Source organism: Jaculus jaculus, chromosome 2, assembly GCF_020740685.1.
Source record: "Jaculus jaculus isolate mJacJac1 chromosome 2, mJacJac1.mat.Y.cur, whole genome shotgun sequence".
Taxonomy (NCBI): Eukaryota; Metazoa; Chordata; class Mammalia; order Rodentia; family Dipodidae; genus Jaculus; species Jaculus jaculus.
This window is the reverse complement of record NC_059103.1, coordinates 161576476-161599613: the sequence shown is the minus strand read 5'-3', so window position 1 is coordinate 161599613 and position 23138 is coordinate 161576476. Positions and strand designations below refer to the sequence as shown.

The window sequence follows — 23138 nt, the reverse complement described above, 5'->3', positions numbered from 1 at the left end:
CCAAAAATGAACCCAACATGTCTCAGGGAAATCTTGCGGAAGAGGGGGCGGAAAGAATGTCAGAGTTACATGTTGGGTCATGATTTGCAGAGACATTTATCATACTAATAACTGGGGGCTAACTCCACAATGCACGACCCATTTTCATTAACAAGGAGGGTCTAATGGGAGGGGGTAGATCACAGATGAGCCTAAATAATGGTACCAAACTGCCTGTATTCACTGAAATGAAAACTAATAAATTAAATTTAAAAAAAAATAATAATCAGGGCTGGGGAGATGATTCAGTGAACAAAATACTTGCCTCACAAACCTAAATCACCAGACCTCACGTAATAAACCAAAAGCTGTGGCAGGCTTCAGTAATACCAACACCCTAACAGTGAAATGAATGCAGAAACAGGAGAATTCCCTGGAAGCTCTCAGTGAACACATCAGAAAGATCCAAGATCTAAAGAAATCTGCCTCATCAGAGGTGGGATGGTGAGGGCATACCTGAGTAGTGTACCCTGACCTTCATGTACACAATGTGCACCCACACTTACACATAAACACATGTGTACAGGAAGACAACTATAAGATGCCTGCTAATAAGCTTCATCATGTGAAGAGAAAGATCTCATGCTTGGAAAAGCTACTACCAATCGTAGGCTACAAAAGGGTCTACACCTATTAAATTCTATATGAAAAAATAAGGATTATCCCATTTGTCTGGTGCTAACTTTGCTCTCTGGTGGAGAATCTGCTTCTCTTTTTCAGATAGACATAGATCCTAAGGAGAAAAACACCCAATCATACATCAAAAGGACCCCAACTGAAACTAAGAATAATTGGCAAAATAAGCAACAGTGATTTCTTTTGGTGAACCAGGTACCAGCACAAGGGTGAAGGAGATTGACACAGAGAACAATCAACTCCTACCAAATCAGAGAGCCAGAGCCCCAGAGGCCCCCAACACCTCATCACTGATGCATACCAAAAATGAACCCAACATGGCTCAGAGAAATTTTGTGGAAGAGGGGGCGGAAAGAATGTCAGAGCCACATGTTGGGTCATGATACACAGAGACATTACTCCTACCCATAACTTTGGGCTAACTCCACAATGCATAACCCATATACCTCAACAAGGAGGGGGCAGTGGGGAGGGGGTAGGACATGGATGAGCCTAACAATGGTGCCAACTTGACTGTATTCACTGAGTACCAAACTAATTAATAAAGAATAAATTAATTAAAATTAAAAAACATGCTACTATCTTAATCATCAATACTGAATTCACTAGAAAATCCATCATTAAAACTATGTTGTTTTCTAGCATTTTGGTTGCTGCAATAAAATGTATATGAAAACATTACTTAAATATTTGGAAGGTGTGATGATATCATTGATAATAATTCTTCAATATGAATAATGGAATACCTGTAAAGGGACCACAAGGAACATTTGGATATTGATTTCTATCCCAAAAAGCCATACAAACTCTTCAGTGTTATTGTTAATCATTCCTATAATTTGTACTAAGAACCTATCATCAATAAGATGATATTTCACTACCATATTTGCAAACTTTGGTCTGAAAATTCATTTGGCATAGCAGTGTACTATATGTTTAAATGCATGTACTTTTTCTCTAAGTATTGGGAACAATATCTTGAAATAAGCAATAATGAATAACCCATTTTACTCAAGTCACTAGGATAAAATCCTATAGTGCCTAAAACTAACTTGGTAAAATATCAAATTGATTCTTTCAATATTTGGTAAAAGTTTGCTTTTATCCATAGGATTCTACCATAACATTTTCTCTCAACCCTGACAGAGTGGGATTTCATATTCATTCTTTCACAGGCAGATGAGGAAAGACAGATACAGGAAGAAAGAAGGAACTGTTTAAACTTCATCAGTCTGTAAAAGAGTTGGGTAATTAATTAACACACTTATTGACTCTGGTCGTGATTTTGTATGCATTGAATCATTTAAGTTCTCATTTTATAAAAGATGAGAACTACTCTGTCTACTTAATATATGAGAAAAATGAGATCTGGAGAGGCTAGTTAAATTGTTTCAGGAGACTATAAGATTATAACAGTAGACTTGGAATTTAGTTCTTGGTCTGCCTCCTTGTCAGCATTTTGCTCTGTTGGCTACATATATGCAAATTCTTCTTTGTTCACAGTAAAGAGAAGAAATTATGATGAAAGCCCTATAAGAAACAAACTTTTACAATATTCAATTTCACAATATTCAACTAGATGTTTTATGTAATAAATGTTATTCAATAGCAATTATATGAGTAAAAAAGAGTTAAAAGATACTCTTTCTGAGACATAGGGAAATGGTCCATTTTGTTAGACATAGGTCTGTGCACAAATCATGCCAAATTTATTTTCAGATCAAAGTTCAAACATGTAGTAGTAAGCATATGTGAATGTTACCACTTACTTAAGTAGGTCTGCTCTCATAACCACAGTGTAGAGTTGAGGAAACAAATCATACAGTTTCTGAAATTCCACTCAAAAGGATTTTAACACTGAAATTAATCCATCTAGTCATCCATCACATCAAATTCATATTCATGTCTCTGTCTTTTTTCCCTTCTAATCGCCACTCAAAAGTCCTGTCCCTAGGTCAGATGACTATGATCATCTTGTATAAGCAGCCCCATCACATTCATTACCTTGTCTGCTTCATTAACACTCCATGAGAGTGTTTTGTCTAGTACTTTATGATGGTCTCCTCCCACCTTACTCCAATTATCTTCACAGTATTTTAATAAATTTCCATAGGAATACAGATATAATTTTCAACTGTACTCTAAATGCTTATAAGTTGGTCAATAAATACTTGTTGAATAAGTTCTTATGTATCTCCAGTCAAAGATACATGGTGATCTCTTCCTATTTGTATGTTGTTCCTAAAATCTCTCCATATGGTTTTGAGGGCTACTTAGACTAATATTCAGGACACTAGTGCCTTTACATGTTAGACATAATCAACCGAATGTTCCCTCTTCTGCCACAACTTCCTTTTGATCTGGTGACATAGGAATCTAAGCTCCTAACAAATCTAGATTCTTCTTCACAAATGCATAAAGTTATCTTTCATTATTCTCAAACTGGCATTTTTACATGTTAACCCTGTTCATAAAATTCAGTTGTCTTATATCAACTTTACACACCATAACATTATTAAATATTTTAGGATATGCTCCTCCATCTATAGTAGTAAAAGTAAATAGCATTCCCCTTAGTATAAATCCAAAAGGAAAGGGAAGGAAAAAATCATTCTATAAAATTTTTACATATTATATTAAATTTCTGATCATCAACTGCTTTTCACACTGGAAATAAATCCATTTCCTCTTGCTTCTAGGAGTAAATTAAGTTCCACACCAGAATGTCATCTGTGGAAAGTGTGGTATGTCAAGCAGCTAGAGACAACATGAGTACACAAAACTCACTTGGACCAAACATTTAACAAAGCATACCAAGGTCCATGTGGCACACAGCCAACCCTTGTTTAGAAAAATGAGCTTAATTCAAAATACTTGAGCACTGGGTTTTGTGGTGATGAATTTTTCAGTGAATTATGGGGGAGGTAAAGGGCTTATCCCAAGATGGTTAACTCACAAAAGTATTTTACTCCGCTTTAAAACTTGAAAGTAATCTTTTTCATAAATTTCCACAAAATACTTCTATCTCCAAATGAAATCTGTCATTCCATCTATCCCTGCTGAAGAGCATGCTGTTTCTCTCCCCTTAACTCATCCTGTTTATGTCTCTGGGTATATTGACATCCCTGAAGGTCAGAATAGAAATATCAGAATATCTGCAGAGAAAAGTAAAAGGCCTTTCCTAACTCACCATGTGTATTTTGATTTAAGATCCCAGAGGGCCCATATTTTTAAAGTAGATTTGTTCTCCACATATAAACTTCATTTGTACATATTTAATTGTGATCTCATTCTCTATAAAAAAAAATGTTTCATTGGCTCTTATTTTCTTTTGATGTTTTAATATTACTTTATTAACATTCCTGATTCTTGCCTTGTAGTCTGTGTGAAATGAACTAGAAAAGTGTTTTGATTTTACTTTGGGGTGTGGGGGAAAATGAAGTGGTTTCCCAGTTCTGAAGTGCCCCATTTCTCAAGGCCTTCAAGAAGGGTAGATAAATATATTACCACACTCCTTTTGTGCTTGGGTTTGATGCCCAGAACTGCTTCTTTAGAACAACACTCATGTAAAGCAATGCCAATGGATCAACTATCAATATCTCACAGGCTGCTGCAGGCTGAGACATTGGTGCCATCTCAAAGAAACCCACATGTGCAAATCTGATTGAGAAATTTTTTTTTCTTTTTTCTTTTTCTTTTTTGTTCATTTTTACTTATTTATGTGAGTGCAACAGACAGAGAGAGAAAGAGGCAGAGAGAGAATGGGTGAGCCACAGCCTCCAGCCACTGCAAACGAGCATGCACCGCCTTGTGCATCTGGCTAATGTGGGTCCTGGGGAATGGAACCTCCAACCTGGGTCCTTAGGCTTCACAGGCAAGCACTTAACCACTAATCCATTTCTCCAGCCCAGATTGAGAAATTTTTATCAGATTTATTGTGCTTTGAGGGGCAAATATCCTCTCTAGTGAAAAGATAATCATATCTCAACTAAAAAAATATTCTAATGAATTGAACTTTTCTTGATTATCTAAGTGATAGATATCTGATGAATCAGATATATGAAATATAAGGATGATGAGAACACAAGGATTTAACTGTTGAGATTGGACTCCAAATAGAGTGACATTGAGTAATATTATTACTTTTTCTTTTTGTTAAATATATTGCTGCATTATTTGTTCTTCATTAATTATGATTATAACTTCAGAAAGGATCTTGTAAATAAGCTAAAGAATACAACATTTCTTCAAGTCTCATTATTAAAAGCAGGAATACTCATTTCTAAGTTTTAAAGTCTTTCAGGTCACTTTTATTTTTAAATTCCAAAGAGATATGTAACTTTCTCTTTTTGTTTCATATTGTTTATCTGATTAAGAACTCTCTAGAGAGTGAATGTTTTAGCATTTATTACTTCAGTGGTTTTACGAATCTGTAAAATTTTATATCTCACTATTTGTTAGCAGTGAGAAAGATAATGGCTTGAGCTCAATGAGTATCCATGCTCTAGGGACTTGAAAAGAAACCCTTCCTTCTGGTATAATTGTCATCAGCTGACAAAAAGAGCAAGGGGACATTATAGACCACAGGTCACTTGCTCAGGCTGCAGTCATGTTTTGAGTCTAGGCCTCTTTGATTCTAAAATTCATTGCTCCTGTTGGCACTTCCTACAGAATACACACTGATCTGATCAATCAGTACCTGATTGAAGTCAGTAATAAAATCCCTAGAGCTAAAAGTTAGCTCAGAAAAAAATTAATTTTTACCCAAAACATAACAGAAGAAGAGTATATCGACATAGTATTCAGCATAGCCATGAAATGATTGTGATTTTAAAAGAAAGATAGTTTCATTAGAAGTATATGAATTTATAAAAAAAAATATAAAATTTATAAAAAAAAGTCTTGCACAACATAGAGAAAACCAGAGTTCTATGTGAAGGAAGTGAGAAATCAGAAATGTCACCCTTTTCAGAGATATAGGAAGGTTATTAGAGTTAGTCCAAAAGCTTCCTTTAAACATTAGGACCCTTGCAGTTCTGGACAAGGACTCAGAGCACCAGGGAAAAGCTGTGAAACATTAAAGTCTTCTGGAAGAAACCCTCTCCAAGGAACCTTGTGATCAACTTCCAGCAAGAAGAAGCATAGTCCAACCAGGGGCACTTGGCTGGAATTTGTGGTATGTTCTCATGTTAGGCAACTTTCCATCACTTTCAATCACCTTACATAGTCACCTTATAAAAGAGAAACACTTTGGCTCACAGTTTTAGAATTTCAGTCTTTGGCAATTGGCCAGCTTGCTTATGAGCCTATGGTTAGGCAGACATCAAGGCAGGAAGCAAAGCTACTCTGCCCCTTGGCCAGCAAGCAAGGAGTTCCCACAATTCCTTGTGATAACAGAATTCCAATGTAAAGAAACTCTCCCTCCAGGTCCTACTCCTTCAATGTTCAACCATTCCTTAGTAGTACCACAGGCTATGCATCAAGCTTTTAATACAGAGCCCTTTGAAAGACATTCTAAATCTAAATGATAGCATGTAGGAAAGAGGAATGCATGACACCTGTATATCCTTCTAAACAAGGTTTTATTCTATAATCTAAAAGAGAAAACTAAAACTATACAATTCTTCAGATCTGATTTAAATAGTTAGCTAAGAAAAATTCCACAGAGGCAATTGAACATGCCAGCCAAGTGCAACCAAGGGGATAGAGATGTTTGTTTGTTTGTTTTCTATTAATCTGGGATAACAAATTTCATAGCATACAATTAGCATGCCTCAGAATGGATACACTGTAGAGACCATCACCGTAGCATCATAAAGGTATACCTAAAGTAACCCTAAGCAAAGGAGCATAATAAAAGCCAAAGTCTATGCATTCTCTCAAAGTTTACAATAAGGATTGCTACAAATGAGGTGAATTAATAGACTTTTTAACTAAATTTGAATTTTTAGGAAGAACAATGAGTATCTCACCTGAGATTTATATTATTTGGAACTGTCTCCTTTTGAAAGGGTCTTAAATAGTCTATATATTACTTTATGATCTAAGAAGTATAAATTATATGTTTGATATGTCTCCATAGCATAAGTACCTTTCAGAAAGAATATAATGGTGAAAATGCAGAAATAGAAAGAAGAGACAAAAGTTGAAAATTCTTAAAATCATATGAACTCATTTTCCTTTAAATGCTTTGATCTGATGGGAAAGGGGTCAAATGCTGTCATTATTTTTACATTGATTTCATGTCTTCTCCTTTTGGGTGTCACCTTAAAGCACAGGTTCTCTCAGCTGAACTATACCAAAGTGCACTTTCAATTACCCCAGGATAATCTATTCATGGTAAAGGGTTTACTTCATAACCTAATACCCATCTCACCATAGTTTTTCCTCTTTAGACAAAGTCTCACTGTGCACCCTATGCTAGCTGGAAACTCAAGCTGTTCTGAACATATTATCTCAGGCTGCCCTCCATGAACCTCCTGCATCAGGCTCCCCAAGTGCTGCGATTGCAGGCCTCTATCATCACTCTTGACCATAATCTTTTTGCACTGCAGTGTCAACAGTCATTGATATGTTGGCCAAGAATAAAGCATTGTCTTCACTTAGTGTCCTAACAGCACAGTGTGCTATGACATGGTAAAGCAAGAGAAAAGTATAGTAATTTCCACTGAGCATTGTGTATAGAAAGTCTGCAGTCCAAACATATTCCTAAACCTGATTTCTGTTTCATGCTGAGGGTTTATGGCAGATCTCCATAAGTCACAGTATTAGTTCTGAAAGACCATAATGTAGCTTGTAGTTTATCTCATAAGAAAACAAAATGGAAAATAACTACACAGAATACTAATGTGGCATATTTTCACAGTGCCACCAGGGAAATGAACTGAAAGGTTGATGCCATCACCACAATGGGCTATCCTGCTCCTTTAGAACAACTCCTAAAAGCAAAGACTACAGAGGTTCAACTTCTACCACATGAGTTTTCTGTACCTCACATGTGCAGGTGCCCACACTACTCTGAGTCAGGTCAAGACTGCTTCTTCACTGATTTTTTCAACCCTGTAAACTTGGCATCAGATCTTAACTCTCAGCCAGTCATCTGACAGCTTACAGCTACTTTGGTCTGCTTTTGTTTGAGTAGGAGCTTGGAATTATGTTGCTTCCAGGCCCAATTCCAGTTTTCCTGTTTTGATTTTAAGCTTTCTTGCCATGAATGAATCACTGAGCCGAATATTACCTAAGCAACAAAATTTGAGAACCAGCTTGCAAGACTATGTCATTACTCACTTGATTAGCTATTGTACCCACTGATCAGTGCAAAACAATAAAAGAAAGAAAGAAAGAAAGAAAGAAAGAAAGAAAGAAAGAAAGAAAGAAAGGAAGGAAGGAAGGAAGGAAGGAAGGAAGGAAGGAAGGAAGGAAGGAAGGAAGGAAGGAAGGAAGGGAAAAAGAAAGATCCAGGCATTTTTACAATTAATACTATATCTTTCACACATCACTAGTAATAGTTTAGTGCAGTAATAAGCAGAGTTGACAATAAGATCCAAGTGAATGAGTGAAGTATTACTGTGCACACATTTCCAGATTGAACTTGGTAAAAATGTTATGCCATGTTAATGTGGAAATCCCAAAGCTAGAAATCTTTCCTAAAGAAATCTTCAGTAATATGGATAGTAATATGAAAATAAGATCCTTACAAAGCCATTGAAAATAGTGAAACACCAAAAACTACCTCAAAGACAGGAATCATATCAGAAAGTCATTCTCCCATGTATTGGGCAGCTGGTCAAACACTAAGCTTTAAGATTAGGATGAGGGCTGGGCAGATAGCTTATACAGTCAAGGGCTTCCTATACAAGCATGAGGGTTGATTCCAGCAACCATGTCAAAATGTCAGGCATATCAAATGTCTGGAATCCCAATACTAGGGAATCAGAGACAGGGGCTTGCTGACCAGTCATTCTAGTTCAAATGATGACTTTTAAGGCAATGAGAAAATTTGTTTCAAAAACAAAGGGGATTATGTTTCTGAGAAATAACACTTGAGGTTGTTCTCTTGTATGAGCAACCATACCATGAACACACACACAAGCACCCGTACATGCATGAACATACCCACATGCATTTTAAAAAGTTTAAGGGTGACAATATTGTTGTTACAAAACACTATTATTTAGTATATAGCAATGCACAAAGTTAAGAAAATTAATATTTCTGACCATCAACTTTATTAGCAGATTTATTCAGTGCTAAACATTCAGTTTAGGCCAACTTCCCAGGGAAACTAAAAACACTGGCATGTTGTTATGGAAATTTGTTGAAACTTATCAATTATTCTCAGGTTCAGGTGGCTAACTGTTTGCTACTGGGATCCAGTCACCAATTTTGACCAGGCCTCTGTTTTGATCCCTACTAGGGTTCACAATACTGAACAAATATGATAGAGTTGTCTGTTGTTATGATGGAACACAATACCAATCCATGGCTTCTATTAGAAATTGGCAACAGATTAAGCTAAAAACCTATCAAGCTTCTTTTTTAAATCTCATCATACCCCAGCATTATATCATACTCAATTGCTCATTATAAAGAACGAACTAGTTTCAGACTCTAAATCACATTTAAAATGTCCTAGATGGTTTTATTTAAACCCAAATTTCTATGATATAGAAAAATCTCTTTAGTATAATGACCTAAGTTCTACTTTGTGAAACATATACATGCAAATTATACAAAGACATTTGTAAAACTTACATAAAAGAATCCAAGTGGTCCAGATATATACGGCATTTTTATGCCCAAGAGATACTTGATTTGTGAAGTCACAACATGGGTGGCAGCTCCAGTTGTCATTGCACTAATCACTGGCTCTGTGAGCAGCAATGTGGCACTGCCCAGCTGTAACACAAACATGGCCACCTAGAAGGACAGAGCAAGAGCCAAATGACAATCAAGTAAACAAAAAAAAAAAAAAACTCAATACCATTTCAAACAAGTTTCATTACTATTTCACAAATACATAAAGAGCTGATGATAGTGGGTTCATTAAATAGTAGATGCTTAATATTTAGTTTTTTGAGAACATGACTAGGTTCTAAGACTTTGCCAATGATATTGGATGCACTATTCAAAGCATAATTAAAATTAGCTTAATATTTTTTCTGATTACTAATTTGTATCTTTTGTCTTTTTTTCTTACCCTCCTTCTGAGGTTCCAATCACCAGTTTTGATCAGACCACTGTTTTAATACCATTTAAAAATCACAGTGCTAAAAGAACATAATAGATTGTTTGGTTGTTCAGCTGAGCCAAAATACTTTGACACCTTAAATTAAAAGTGAGGAGGGGAGATAGACAAGATTCAATTAAGATGTGGCTCTCTGTGGAAGGAAACTCAAGTTTGCATTAAAATATATCTTTAAAAAATTTTAAGACTATGATTCTCTACTTGAAATTCAGTAAACTTAAAATTTCCAAGCACTGAAGAGATGAGGACTATTTTTTTTTTTCTTTTGAGTTTTTCCCAGCTTCCAAATAATGGGGGAAACTGAGTAGATACCATGGAGGAAGCTCTAAAGGCAGCCATGTAAGCAGAATCTTATTTGTGTGTGGGAAGACTGTCAGACAGAGATCAAGCAAAGTTGAATGCCCTCAGGGATACATCATATACATGCAGAATGAAAATAATTTTCCTTGAACAGTTGCTTACTGCTCTTAGCACCATACTCTATGCCCAAGCCATTCCATGACAAGGCAAAGTCAGCAAACTTGAGCGGAAGCTCTTTTTGAGCTTAGCTTGGCACAAGGTGACAGGAATCAAAATTCTCTTATCAACTTGGCCAGAGACAGAGCCTTTCCAAGAAGGTGTCTGTCTCACTCAAAGAATCAACAGAATTAACATTTACTACTTTGAAAGTTACAATTACATTGTGAGCATTCATGTCATGAAAGGGAAACAATGTTATGTATTAATTATCCTTGGGTCAGATCTCTAGCAAAGAAAAATGAGGGAAGATAATCAGCACCAGGGTGAGGAGACAGACCCTGAGGATACTCAACACCTTCCAAAGCAGAGATCCAAGAGGCTCCTAAGAGCTCATCACTGAAGTAGAATTAAAACTTTCCCACCACAGCTCAGGGAATTTTGTGGAAGATGGGGCAGAAAGATTGTAAGCCACAGGTTGAGACATCCTGCCCAGAGGCATTCCCTCCCCCCCCAAAATAACTGCTGCTCCCACAACACATAAACCAGCCCCATAGGGAATACATACAACCCTCCTGAGGAGCATCCCCAATGGAATGGGGACAGGAATGAGGGAAAAGAGGGTACCAGCACATGATTTAGCCATAAGTAATATGTTGCTAATAATAGCAATAATAATAAAAATAAAAGCGGGGAAGAACAGCAATGAGATTTACTTTTATCAAGTGGCTAGAGATGAGAACACAGAGCACAAAATGCTGACAGCACCAGAACATAAGTTGCAAAATATCTTATTTCTATATTGTGATCTTATCCTATGCTTGGCTATAAGTAGTGATGTTCTCAACTTATACTGAAGCAGCAGATTTTCCAGGGTCAAATCTGAAAGTCTAGGCTCAGATCCTATTTCTAACATACCCTGCATGTGTGTCTCTAGAAAACCAACTGAAATGGTCTGAGCTGCAAAATTATATATAATTTATTAGAGTAATGTCTTTCTAGTCATATTATAGTATTGCAGTAATGTGAATATAAAATGATACATTGAAAGGGCTTGAAACCTATAACTCATAAAACATAAATAATGCAAAAGGAATGCCATGAGATACTTTACATATGTACCCAGTATGTATGTAAAACCAGCCATTAGTTTGAGAATATAGACATGGCTATATCATACTTTCTAATTCTAGAAAATGAAAAAAAAAATCAGTCAGTGCCAAAAGACGTACAGTTGAATGGTTTGCCACTTAGTCACCTTGTATTCAATATATATAATAGCAAGAGAATATGAGTCATTTGTGTAGAAATCAGGCAAGCTCTTGCTGCTAACACAGGGAGTGAAAACTGCAACTTCTTACAACATCTGTTTCCAAAGCCCTGTGTCAGCCTGTCAAAGGAGAAACACTACTATGAGAGAATTACCAAAGCAACTAAACATACAGGCACAAATGGAACATAGTGATCTTTTTGGCAACTCAACATATTCTGTTGCTTTTCCTTCTAAAAACACAAGGAGTTAAGAAAAGTATTGAATGAAGTATCCCCAAGTACATCTGTATCATATTATTCCAGTCTATGGTATTAACTTTATAAATCATGAGGGTGAATTAGCATATTATTACAGTTAGCTGGGTCATTATTTCAGCTAAATGCAGCACACAAGTCAATACTGTTAAAGCTATGGGTGCTCTTTGCATATGCAAATTCCATGCAAACATGGAATGTTGGGAGGTTCTAATCTCTAGGTAAAGTATATTATTATTATTATTATTATTATTATTATTATTATTGGAGAAGCAAACACTTGGAACACTTTGTATAGAACATTACAATTTTTGTAAGAAGTTGGATTTATTTATCTTTATTTCTTTTCATTGAAAACTGCTGTACATGTACGTTATGTAATTTGATCATAGTTCCCTCCTATTATTTCTTACTCTCCTCCCCAGTTCTCTTCTTTTAAATTTTTCCTCTTCTATATTGATGTCTTTCCTTCTGCATAATCCATGATAACATCTTGATGGCCTCAATATTGTGCAGGTAATGACAATCACTGTGAGGTCAGGAATGCCACAACCACTTTACATTCAGAAGACAGTGTTCTACAGCACTCCTCTTCATCCTTGGCTCTTAGACTCCTTCTGCTACCTCTTCCATAATTTCCCTGCATCTTGGCAGGTGTGACAGAGATGTCTCATTTAGTGCTGAGCATTAAACTATCACATCTTCTCAGCAATATTACAAGTTCACAATTAATTTCAAGTTTTTGTTTATTTCTTAAATTATAAGATGGATATAAGAAGGGCTTGTTCAGATAGGTTAATGATCTGCTGTGCCAGAGTACTGGTCACCATCCATGTCGAGCTGAGCCAAAGAAATCAAGCATCTTCCTTGCCATTTCTATAACCTAAAAGTTATAAATAGAAATCTAGATCCAGAAAAAATATAAGATACAGTTCAACCATTTCAAGTGTTGATAGTATGGGAACTTAGCCTGCAACAGAAATGAGAAAAAAATGGAATATACTCATTCAACACACTAAAAGTTCAAACAGCACTTTATAATATTCTGTTTGACACAATTTTATGGTTTTAAAAGTCTTACTAGCATGAAAGATACCTAAAATGGAGAATTCTTGAATAAAAGTTCAACAAGCCCTACAGGACCTCATTTGCCAAAGACCTTCGGACATGCTGGGACTGATTACAAACATGTGGGGAGAAATTACTTTCTTCTGTAGTACAACATTCTCTGTAACTCAAACCGTGATGGATATTTTAAGAAGGAAGGAGGGAAAGAGTGTGATGGGTAAGAAGAAGAGGAAGGGAGAGTTAAAAGCAACTCCCTCAACCCATCGCCTACAGTTCAACAGTTTATTCATATTGGAATTGGGGACCTGGGATATACAGGCTTCTACACATGGAATGAAGGTAGTAAGTATGCAAAGAAGACAGGCTTTGGAAAGAGCTCAAAGATGCAATCACATCTATCTCTAAGCTTATGCATGTGAAATGAAGGTACTCTAACAGTAGTTTGCTTGGGGTTCAGTATTTAAGTTTCACATTAATTTCAAGGATTTCTTTATTTAGAAAATAAGGAAATGGCCAAATCATTTCCTCTTACTCATTGCAAAATACATGGAGAGAAGATAATCATTGTGTTCTGGCTAATCAACTCTCCCCAAACATCATGTAACATTTAATGAGAAAATAAATTCCATACAATATATTTCAGATGCTTGTAGCAATACTAACGTTCTGGGCTAATGTTGAGAACCTCTGACATACACTGTTAAGGTTCACTAGCATGGTGTTATTTGATAATGCTTGTATAAACACCATGTGTTCTACATAAATTGAATGTATCTCAGATTTCAGATTGTTTTTTTTAATAACCTTTAAATATTTGGTTAAATTCATAGAAAACAACTACAAAATGAATGCTTTGAATGATGTTACTTTTTCAGGAGTATGGTCTTTTTTTTCTTGCCACAGAATCTTCAGTAAATGTTGGGTCATGATATGCAGAGACATTTATCGTACCAATAACTGTGGGCTAACCCCACAATGCACGACCCATATACCTCAAGAAGGAGGGGCCAATGGGGAGGGGGTAGGCCACAGATGAGCCTAATAATGGTACCAAACTGCCTGTATTTGCTAAATACAAAACTAATAAAAAAATTTTAATAAAAATAAATTTTAAAACATCTACATTTCTCACCAATGTGAATGTGTGCACTGGGTCTATAGTGGTGCTGAGTCCTGACACATGGCCCTGGGAGGAAGAAGGACTCTAAGAGAAGCACAGAGCAGCTGGTGCTCACAGTTATGATATGTGCTCAGATAACCACACCAAGACAAAGACACTGACCATACACATGCAAGTGAGCAACAGAAAAATGCTAGGGAATTTCAGAGGCAGAGGGGTTGCTATAGGATAGGGTTAGAGATGCCTCTTGGCACCTTAGGAGGGGTTCAAGACAGAAATCATGAGGAAGCATTGCTGTAAGGAGGCGAGGGTGAGCAGATCAGTGTGAAGTGTGAAGGACAGAGCTGCTACTTTCAAAAGGAGCAAAACTAGCCCCATGGGAACAACAGAAAGAAAGCAGGAAACATTGACATGAGAACACAGAGCACTGTAAAAGCAGTAAGAAGGGAGTTTTGCAGGAACAAGTGACATCACTCCTCCATACATTTATTAAACACCTAGTTTTGCCAAGACCTATGCAGGCCTGGCTCACCATCAGAGCCATGCTTTGGTAAGACTCTGATATAATGGTACCATGTGGAACAAATGGCCATTTAAAATGTGAGCATGAGAGGAGCAGCTGGAGTGAAAAGGACCTCTGAACTAGACAGAGAAGAAAGAAGAGCAGAGAAAGAGTCATGATTCTCTAGAAGCAAACTAAGTACATGTTTGAGAAATAAGTATGATTTGATTTGGGCTTACTGTACAATATATCAGAAATTTACTTGCCTTAAAAATTGCTTTGTCGGGCTGGAGAGATGGCTTAGCGGTTAAGCGCTTGCCTGTGAAGCCTAAGGACCCTGGTTCGAGGCTTGGTTCCCCAGGTCCCACTTTAGCCAGATGCACAAGGGGGCGCATGCGTCTGGAGTTCATTTGCAGAGGCTGGAAGCCCTGGCGCGCCCATTCTCTCTCTCTTCCTCTATCTGTCTTTCTCTCTGTGTCTGTCACTCTCAAATAAATAAATAAAAAATATTTAAAAAAAATTTTTTTAAAAATTGCTTTGTCGAGTGTGGTGGTGCACGCCTTTAATCCTAGGACCCAAGAAGCAGAGGCAAGAGGATCATTGTGAGTTAGAGGCCAGCCTGGACTACAGAATGAATTCCAGGTCAGCCTGAGCTAGAGTGAGACCTTACCTAGAAAAAAAAAATTGTTTTGCTTTTATTTGCAATGTCATACAAAGGTGAAGGGGGTGCCATGCTTTCAGTTCTCAAACTTTTCCAAACAAACCTAGCCCCTGATGTGAGAGACCACTAGGGTTAGAACTAGAAATGCATGATTTGACTCATCTGCCATTCTTTCTTTTCCAGCTCAAGAAAACAGCACCATTTTAAAAAAGGATGATGGGAAGCATCATAGTATTAAAAGACATGGGAAAGGAAGGAGAGGGTAGAGAAAAACAAACCCAAAACTAAATCCAAAATGAACTGGTACCATAGAAACCTTTATCCTTGGAGATAGTCTAAAAGATATAACTCTCAATAGAAGAAGGGGGAGCACCTAGAAAGAAGGGCCCTGGGGAAGGTGGGATGAAATTAAGTTTAAAAGTTTAATTGCATTTTGTCTTGGGCCTGTAACTCTCAGTACCAGAAATCAGTTGCTACCCACAATGAGCTATGGATAGAAAAACCTATTATTTTCCCAAAACAAGACAGGTTTCTGTCAAAGCACTTTATTAACTGCCTGAGGCAAAAGGTAAGATCTGTTGCTAAAGGCACCATATGCTGCTGTCATAGAGCATGGAGAGACTTGGCTGGTATTGGAAAGAGAGCCAGTCCCCAGACAATTAGCCCATCTAGTGCTGGAAAGTGAGTGCTCCATGAGCTATTGGTGGAAAGTGGCCAGTAATAGTCTGAGCAACTTCTAAGCTACTCAGAAGCAAACACCCTGACAAGATGTACATACCAGTGCAATAGTGACACATAGCCAAGGCTGGAAACCAACAGCTTTCTGATTAGCTCAGTGTAAAGAATCTATATATGGAATTGGGAACCAGGTCAGAATCCTATGGAGACAAAGATTATGCTATCCAATGCCAAGCTCTCACTAGTCCTTGGGTAAAAGAGGGGTTACATGCATCAAATTCTCCCTAAATTAATAATGCTTATCCTATTTAAACTATGCTGACTTCACTTTCCATTGGAGAATCTGTTCTTTTTTTCAGAAGGTAGCAAGACCAGATATGATAAACTACCCCTCACACTTCAGCTAAGCCACAACTGAAACCACAGATAAATTGGGGACACAAGCAAGATTGTTGCTTCCTTGATGAACCTGATAATCAGTGTCAGGGCATAGGAGACAGACCTTGAGGATACTCAACACTTAACTAAAGCAGAGATCCAGAGGCTCCTAAGAGCTCATCACTGAAGTAGACTTAAAGCTCCCCCACCATGGCGTAGGGAATTTTGTGGAAGAGGGAGCAGAAAGATTTTAAGAGCCTCAGGTTGAGATATCATGCCCAGAGTCATTTCCTCCCCCACAAAAAAGCAACTGACTGCTACTGCCACGACACATAAACTACAACCCCACAGAGAAAACCTGAAACCTCACTGAGGAGGGTCCCTAATGGAATGGATGCAGGGACAAGGGAAAAGAGGGTACCAACACATGATGTAGCCATACAAAATATGCTAATAATACTAATAATAGGGCTGGAGAGATGGCTTAGCGGTTAAGCGCTTGCCTGTGAAGCCTAAGGACCCCGGTTCAAGGCTCGGTTCCCCAGGTCCCACGTTAGCCAGATGCACAAGGGGGCGCACGCGTCTGGAGTTCATTTGCAGAGGCTGGAAGCCCTGGCGCGCCCATTCTCTCTCTCTCCCTCTATCTGTCTTTCTTTCTGTATCTGTTGCTCTCAAATAAATAAATAAAAAAAATACTAATAATAAATGAACACAGGAGTGTGGAGAAATACTGTGCTTGTATTTTTACCTTTCATTGGTCTGAAAATAACTGTCAAAAGGACATGTTTTATTCACATAGATAGGCACATTTGATCAAGGGGGATATAACAGTATAATGATCAAATTGGAAAATGCTGCTTTATTCCTTCCCATGCATTAAGAACTCTAGTATAATTTAAAGGAATATAGACAGAGTGCCTATCTTTTGATGAAGAATGAAGGGTGTTTTAAACTGGTAAATCTGAAAAGTAAAAAAGAAAAATCTTCATTTAATTTTAGTTATTTAACATAGCGATGCCACTAACATTTAATTGACCTTTTTCCTCTTTAATTTCTTTGACTCACATTTATTAAGTACCAGCTGCTGGAATCAGAGAGATAAACAGTCTCTGATCCATAGAGAGTCAAAGTTTAAAAAGGAAGGCAAACATATAAAAAATGTTTCCTGATACATTGAGAAGCCCTGAAAACAAAGGGAAATAAGCAAAGAATTATGGGAGCTTTATAAATAATCACTTATACCCACATCTGGAGGCAACATGGAAGTACTCCTGGCCACTAGGCTCTGTCTGACTCAGACAGGACAAGGAGGAGCCATATCAGTGGCCGTGAAGTGTGCAACCTTGACACCATCCACAATATCCATGTCCTACAACATGGGTGCTGGCGGCTGCCTAGGAAGCAAATTAAGAATGAGCATGGTTCCTGGGCCTAGAAGATGCTGAGTTAAGTTTTCTTACTTCCTTTCTTAATATCAATTCATGAATCTGAACCTGATGATACACATCTGTAATCCCAGAACTAGGCAGGTTAAGGCCACATATTTAGTTCAAATCCATCCAGCACTATATAATAAAAGCCTGTCAAAAACTTAGGTTATAAAGCTGTGCAGTATAGCAGTTATAACCTGTGTACTGCTGTCCACCTTCTATTCTCTCACCTTCTAATTAGAGTTTAGATAAGCTACTTCACCTTTCTCTATCTTCGTGCACATAATGGGAAATGGTATTACTTATTTCAGCATGTGAGTGAGGATAGAGTAGATGAATGCCCGGGGTAAGGTTAGAGCAGACCTTGGCATATTTTTACCCAAAGAATTATCATTTTTATAATTTTAAGAATGTTGTAATCCTAATTTTATTACGATTATTCCATCTTAGCTCTCCGTCAGGTACGAGCACAGCTGGAAAGATTTATATTAAACAGAGTAATGCCTTCCCATCCGAAATGGTTGTAAAATCATGAAACATTATCAAAAGAGGAGTGAACCTGTCCTCTTTTAAAAGAGCTGATTTTTTTCGGAAGATAATTATGATATATGGAAAAGAAAGCTAAACTCATTTATAGCCTAGGTCTTTCCTGAGTTACCATCCTCTTATTTACTATGCCAAAGGTATTTAGTACAAAATTAAAAGTAAGTGGAGAATCTTCTCTTTAGTTCTGCAGTTTATGTACTATCTTGAAGAAATAAGACCATGGGTTTCTAAAGTGCTCTCTATACTCATGTCGAGCTCTGTCACTAAATACCCCACTTTGTGTCTCCCAGGGTTGAATTATGTAATTGTCAACCGAGGAGCCATATATCCTATGTGGCCCAGAGCAGAAATATTGTCATGTGGTTGCTTCACAGAAGCAGAGATTGGGAAAATTTCAAGAAATAAATGGGCAAGGAACAATACCAGACCTCTCTAATTCTTGGAAAAAGAAATGGGCAAAGTGTGCATCATGGAGAATAATGAAAGCTACAGGGAGAGCAATGGCTCTCAAGAACAGTGACTTATTGAGTGCTTGTTTCCCTAGCAGATATGAATGGATATTGCAGGTCCAAAAGTTCTACCTTGCCTTGAAAGTAACAGCTTTTTGCTGTCCATGTGCAATCAATTCCTTCCTTGGCTGCCACTACCTCTTGGCTAGAAAAATTTGTCTTTTCTTTTCTTTTTTTTTTTCCTCTCTCTCTCTCTTCTAATATAATACTACAATCAAAAAATTGCATCATTTACACTGAAGGAGCTTTTTTGAAAATTACATTTAATGTGTTTTAGAAATAGATGATAGAAACCAGAACAAAATATCAGCATACCAGTCAATTAATTGAGTCACTGCATTAATTGAGCCACAGTTAAATGAATTCTAATAGCAGAAATTCCTTATAATGTTGGGAAGCTGTTGCCATGATCTCAATGGCAGTGAAGTGGTGCTGAGTGAAAACGTTAAGAAGGGACAAAATAGTCTTTAAAAACTTGATGAGTGGCCCCCATGGAATAAAAAGTGAGAAAGTATGTGAGAAAAGGAAGCAATTACTAATGTTCCCAACAACATGGAATGTGATAAATATTATAACTATCTTTACTATGATTTTATGGGCCTGTATAGCTGTCAAAGTTATCAAGTTTTACATTTGAAATATAGCATTTAATATTTGACAATTTTACCTCAATAAAACTGTTTTGGAAAGTCCATAATTTAATTTATAAGAAGGACACATATCATATAATGTTATGAGCAACTATATAGATATGCTTTATTGATACTAGTGGTCTGAGGGGAGAGAGAGGAATAATTTATTTTGCTAGAATGACAATACTTAAGAAGTATTTGATTGCATTGATATTTATCACAGAAAGAGAATTTACCTATATGCTAGTCAAGCAACTACAAAACCATTATTCTCATGGAAATAGCCTGCAATATAAATGCATCGTTCTCAGTGCAAGAAAGATCAAAGAGAAAAAGTGAATGGTGATCTCCAATTAAATAGAATTTATACCTTTAGCCTCTGAGACTAAAAGTTTTCTCTCATGTGTTCATGGAACATTCATAAAAACCAACTATTGGGCTGATGAGACTACCTACTTCTTTTTTAAAATTTTTTTGTTATTTTTATTTATTTATTTAAGAGCGACAGAGAGAGAGAGAGAGAGAGAGAGAGGGGCAGATAGAGAGAGGGAGAGAGAATGAGCACACCAGGGCCTCCAGCCACTACAAATGAACTCCAGACCATGAGCCCCCTTGTGCATCTGGCTAACATGGGTCCTGGGTAGTCAAGCCTCAAATCAGGGTCCTTAGGCTTCACAGGCAAGCGCTTAACCACTAAGCCATCTCTCGAGCCCGAGACTGCCTACTTCTTAAGTGTGTTTGCCCCACAAGACATAGGGCCTGAGACAGGATAAGTTCAAATCTCCAGAACATATTTTAAATATGTGACATGTGTGCCAGTATTAGTCCTACAAGGTCGCAGGGACCAGGGATTCACACACACACACACACATTCACACAAACACACACACACACACACCAGCAATCTCTGGCATTAGAGGCTTAAGTTCAAAATAAGAATGGTGAAAGAGCAACAGAGGAAGACACCTAATGTTCTGTAACAGCATGTTCTACTCCAGCCACTGCAATGAGTGCACCCCACTGAAGGTAAGTTCATGAGACACCATAAGGGCTCATAAACTACATGTGCATACACACACACACACACACACACACACACACACACACACACACACGTAGTGCATGTGTTCATGCACATATACACAAACTATACTTCATTACACACACACTAAATCAAAACAAAGAAAAATTGATCATACAGAAAACATTATAAATTGGGTAATGGGCTGGAGAGATTGCTCAGTGGTTAAAGTGCTTACCTGCAAAGCCTAACAACATAGGTTCCATTCCCCAGTAACTACGTAAGTCAAATACAAAGAGATACATACGTCTGGAGTTCATTTGCAGTGGCTGAATGTCCTCGCAAACCATTTCTTTCTCCCCCTTTCTCCCTCCCTCCCTCTCTCTCTCTCTCTCTCTCTCACTCTCTCTCTCTCTTCTCCCTTATCTCTCCTTGTTTGCAAATAAATAAATAAAAATATTCCTGCAAACTACAAAACCAGCCAGCCAGACAAAATGTGCCCACTAGTACAATAGTGGCACGATTGTTATGGCAATAACCAACTACTCTTGGGATTTGAGACTGCTCCATCATGGGGCATTCAAACCCAGTACTAAAAACTTTAGTCAAAAGCTTTTGGTTGGAAAGGTCAAAGTCGCCGGTTGGAAGCAACTACTGTTTGGCTAATTGCTCTCTAGATACTTTTTGTTTTGCCCATATATTAGTGTGACTTTCACCTTTGGTCAAGGAATCTTTTTTCTGCAGATGATAGTGACTTTGGGCAAGACTCAGTGCTCGTCAAAATGCTGAGAATAAGTGACTGTTAAGTACTCAGTGCTAAATGAGACATCACTATCATTCCACTGTTCAGGGAACGTATCAGAAGAGGGGAAGGAAAGAATGTAAGAGCCTTAGGTGAGGAATGCTGCCTTCAGAAGATGAAATGGCCGTTGTATTGATGATCTCGCAGCTGGTGGTATTGCCTCCACAAGACATGCACAGGGTTGCGCCCATCAATATTTCATCATATATGATTGAGGGTAACAAAAAATAAAGACATCAAAATAAAAGAGTGACTAGTTGGAACAAAGTCATTTGGTGGAAGAAGGACACAGGTAGGGAAAAGAACAGAAGGTAGTGGGTGGGGATTATGATCAAAATATATTATGCACATATATGAACATTTTCAATTAAAAAGCTTAAGGGTCTTTTTGCAAGCCAAAAAACTGATAGTTCAAACTAGTTTTAAACATGTAAAAAAAAGTGACAGTTTTAGAAACAAATTATGCTTGAATACTATTTCCCATCCAACCAATTAAAGGTAGATATATTCCATGGGAGAAGCTAAGGGTATTCTCCTACATTGCTGTGGAAATGAAAACCACTGCAAGTGCTTTGGACAACAATTTATAATATTTAGTAAAACTACATTTATTGTGCTTCTCATTTACTTCTTGATCCATCATAGCCATTTTAAGAATTTTCCTTAAAAAGTTACTGATAACAAAATGAAAATACAATTTCTTGTGTTGAATCAATGTAAATGCCCAAGTAGAGGAGACAGAGTGAATGTCCACACAAAGCACATATGCAGCAAATTATGCTGAAAACTATAAGGAATGTGTCATTTCCAGAAATAACTTCCAGGATGGGAACAAATGAAGAAAGATGAATACTACCTTTCAGGAAAGGAAGAAGTGCAAGCAAAACAAATGCACATATCTTTTCATTTTGCCAAAGGTATTGCAGGAAGTAGAAACCAGATGTGAATGAGACAGGCTACCTACAAGGAGCAAGTAAGAACAGAATGGAAAGGATGAGAAAACAACAGGCAAAGGGAGGGAAAAAACAATTCTGAGTGAGTTTTACTTAGTTAAAAAAATTAATTAAAATTGCAATAGCACTCCTTACAACGTCCTCCCTCCAGACATAAAATGCCCTCGATATCTATGACCTCACACATCTTGACACTACCTACACAAGTCCATCATAAGTGGAGGGAATGATCACGACATCAAAATAAAAAAGAGAGACTTATTGAGATGGGGAGGGGATATGATGAAGAATGGAATTTCAAAGGGTCAGTGGAGGGAGGGAGGATATTACCATGGGATATTTTTTATAATCATGGAAAATGTTTTTAAAAATTGAGAAAAATAAAATAAAATAAGATTACAAAAAAATTACAATAGAGTCAATCCTTCAGAATTATAAAATTATTATATGAAGGCTACTACTCTGTTCCCATATTCATAAACAGATAATTTATCTGCTTTTTCAATTTTTCTGAGAATCTACCACATATAAAGTGATATGCTTGATACAAGTAAAACTTTAAAATGGGTTAAGATACTATAATTACCTTCAAGGATTTTGTTGTCTCATGAAACTTTGATATAGTAAAGAAAATAAATTAAAATATCATAGACATGTCTGGGGAAATGGCTTAATGGTTAATATGTTTGCCTGTGAAGCCTAAGGACCCCAGTTTGATTCCCCAGGACCTATGTAAGCCAGATGTACAAGGAGGCACATGTGTCTGGAATTCGTTTGCAGTGGATGGAGGCCCTGGCATGCCCCTTCTCTCTTTCTCTATTCCTCTTCCTCTCTCTCTCTCTCTCTCTCTCTCTCTCTCTCTCTCTCTCTCAAATAAATAAATGTTTTAAAAGAATTTTTAAAAAATCACATACATAAATTGTGAAGAAAAAC

The 23138-nt window shown here is 37.2% G+C and overlaps 1 protein-coding gene across 3 annotated transcripts in view; it reads right to left on the bottom strand.

Moving 5' to 3' along the window:
- Positions 1 to 23138, bottom strand: part of Slc26a7 (solute carrier family 26 member 7) — a 124715-nt gene that overhangs the window by 54187 nt on the left and 47390 nt on the right. For all 3 annotated transcript variants that reach the window (XM_045144569.1, XM_045144570.1, XM_045144572.1), the window contains one exon: positions 9430 to 9594. In XM_045144569.1, the coding sequence (XP_045000504.1) occupies positions 9430 to 9594 (165 nt within the window). The remainder of the gene's footprint in view (positions 1 to 9429; positions 9595 to 23138) is intronic.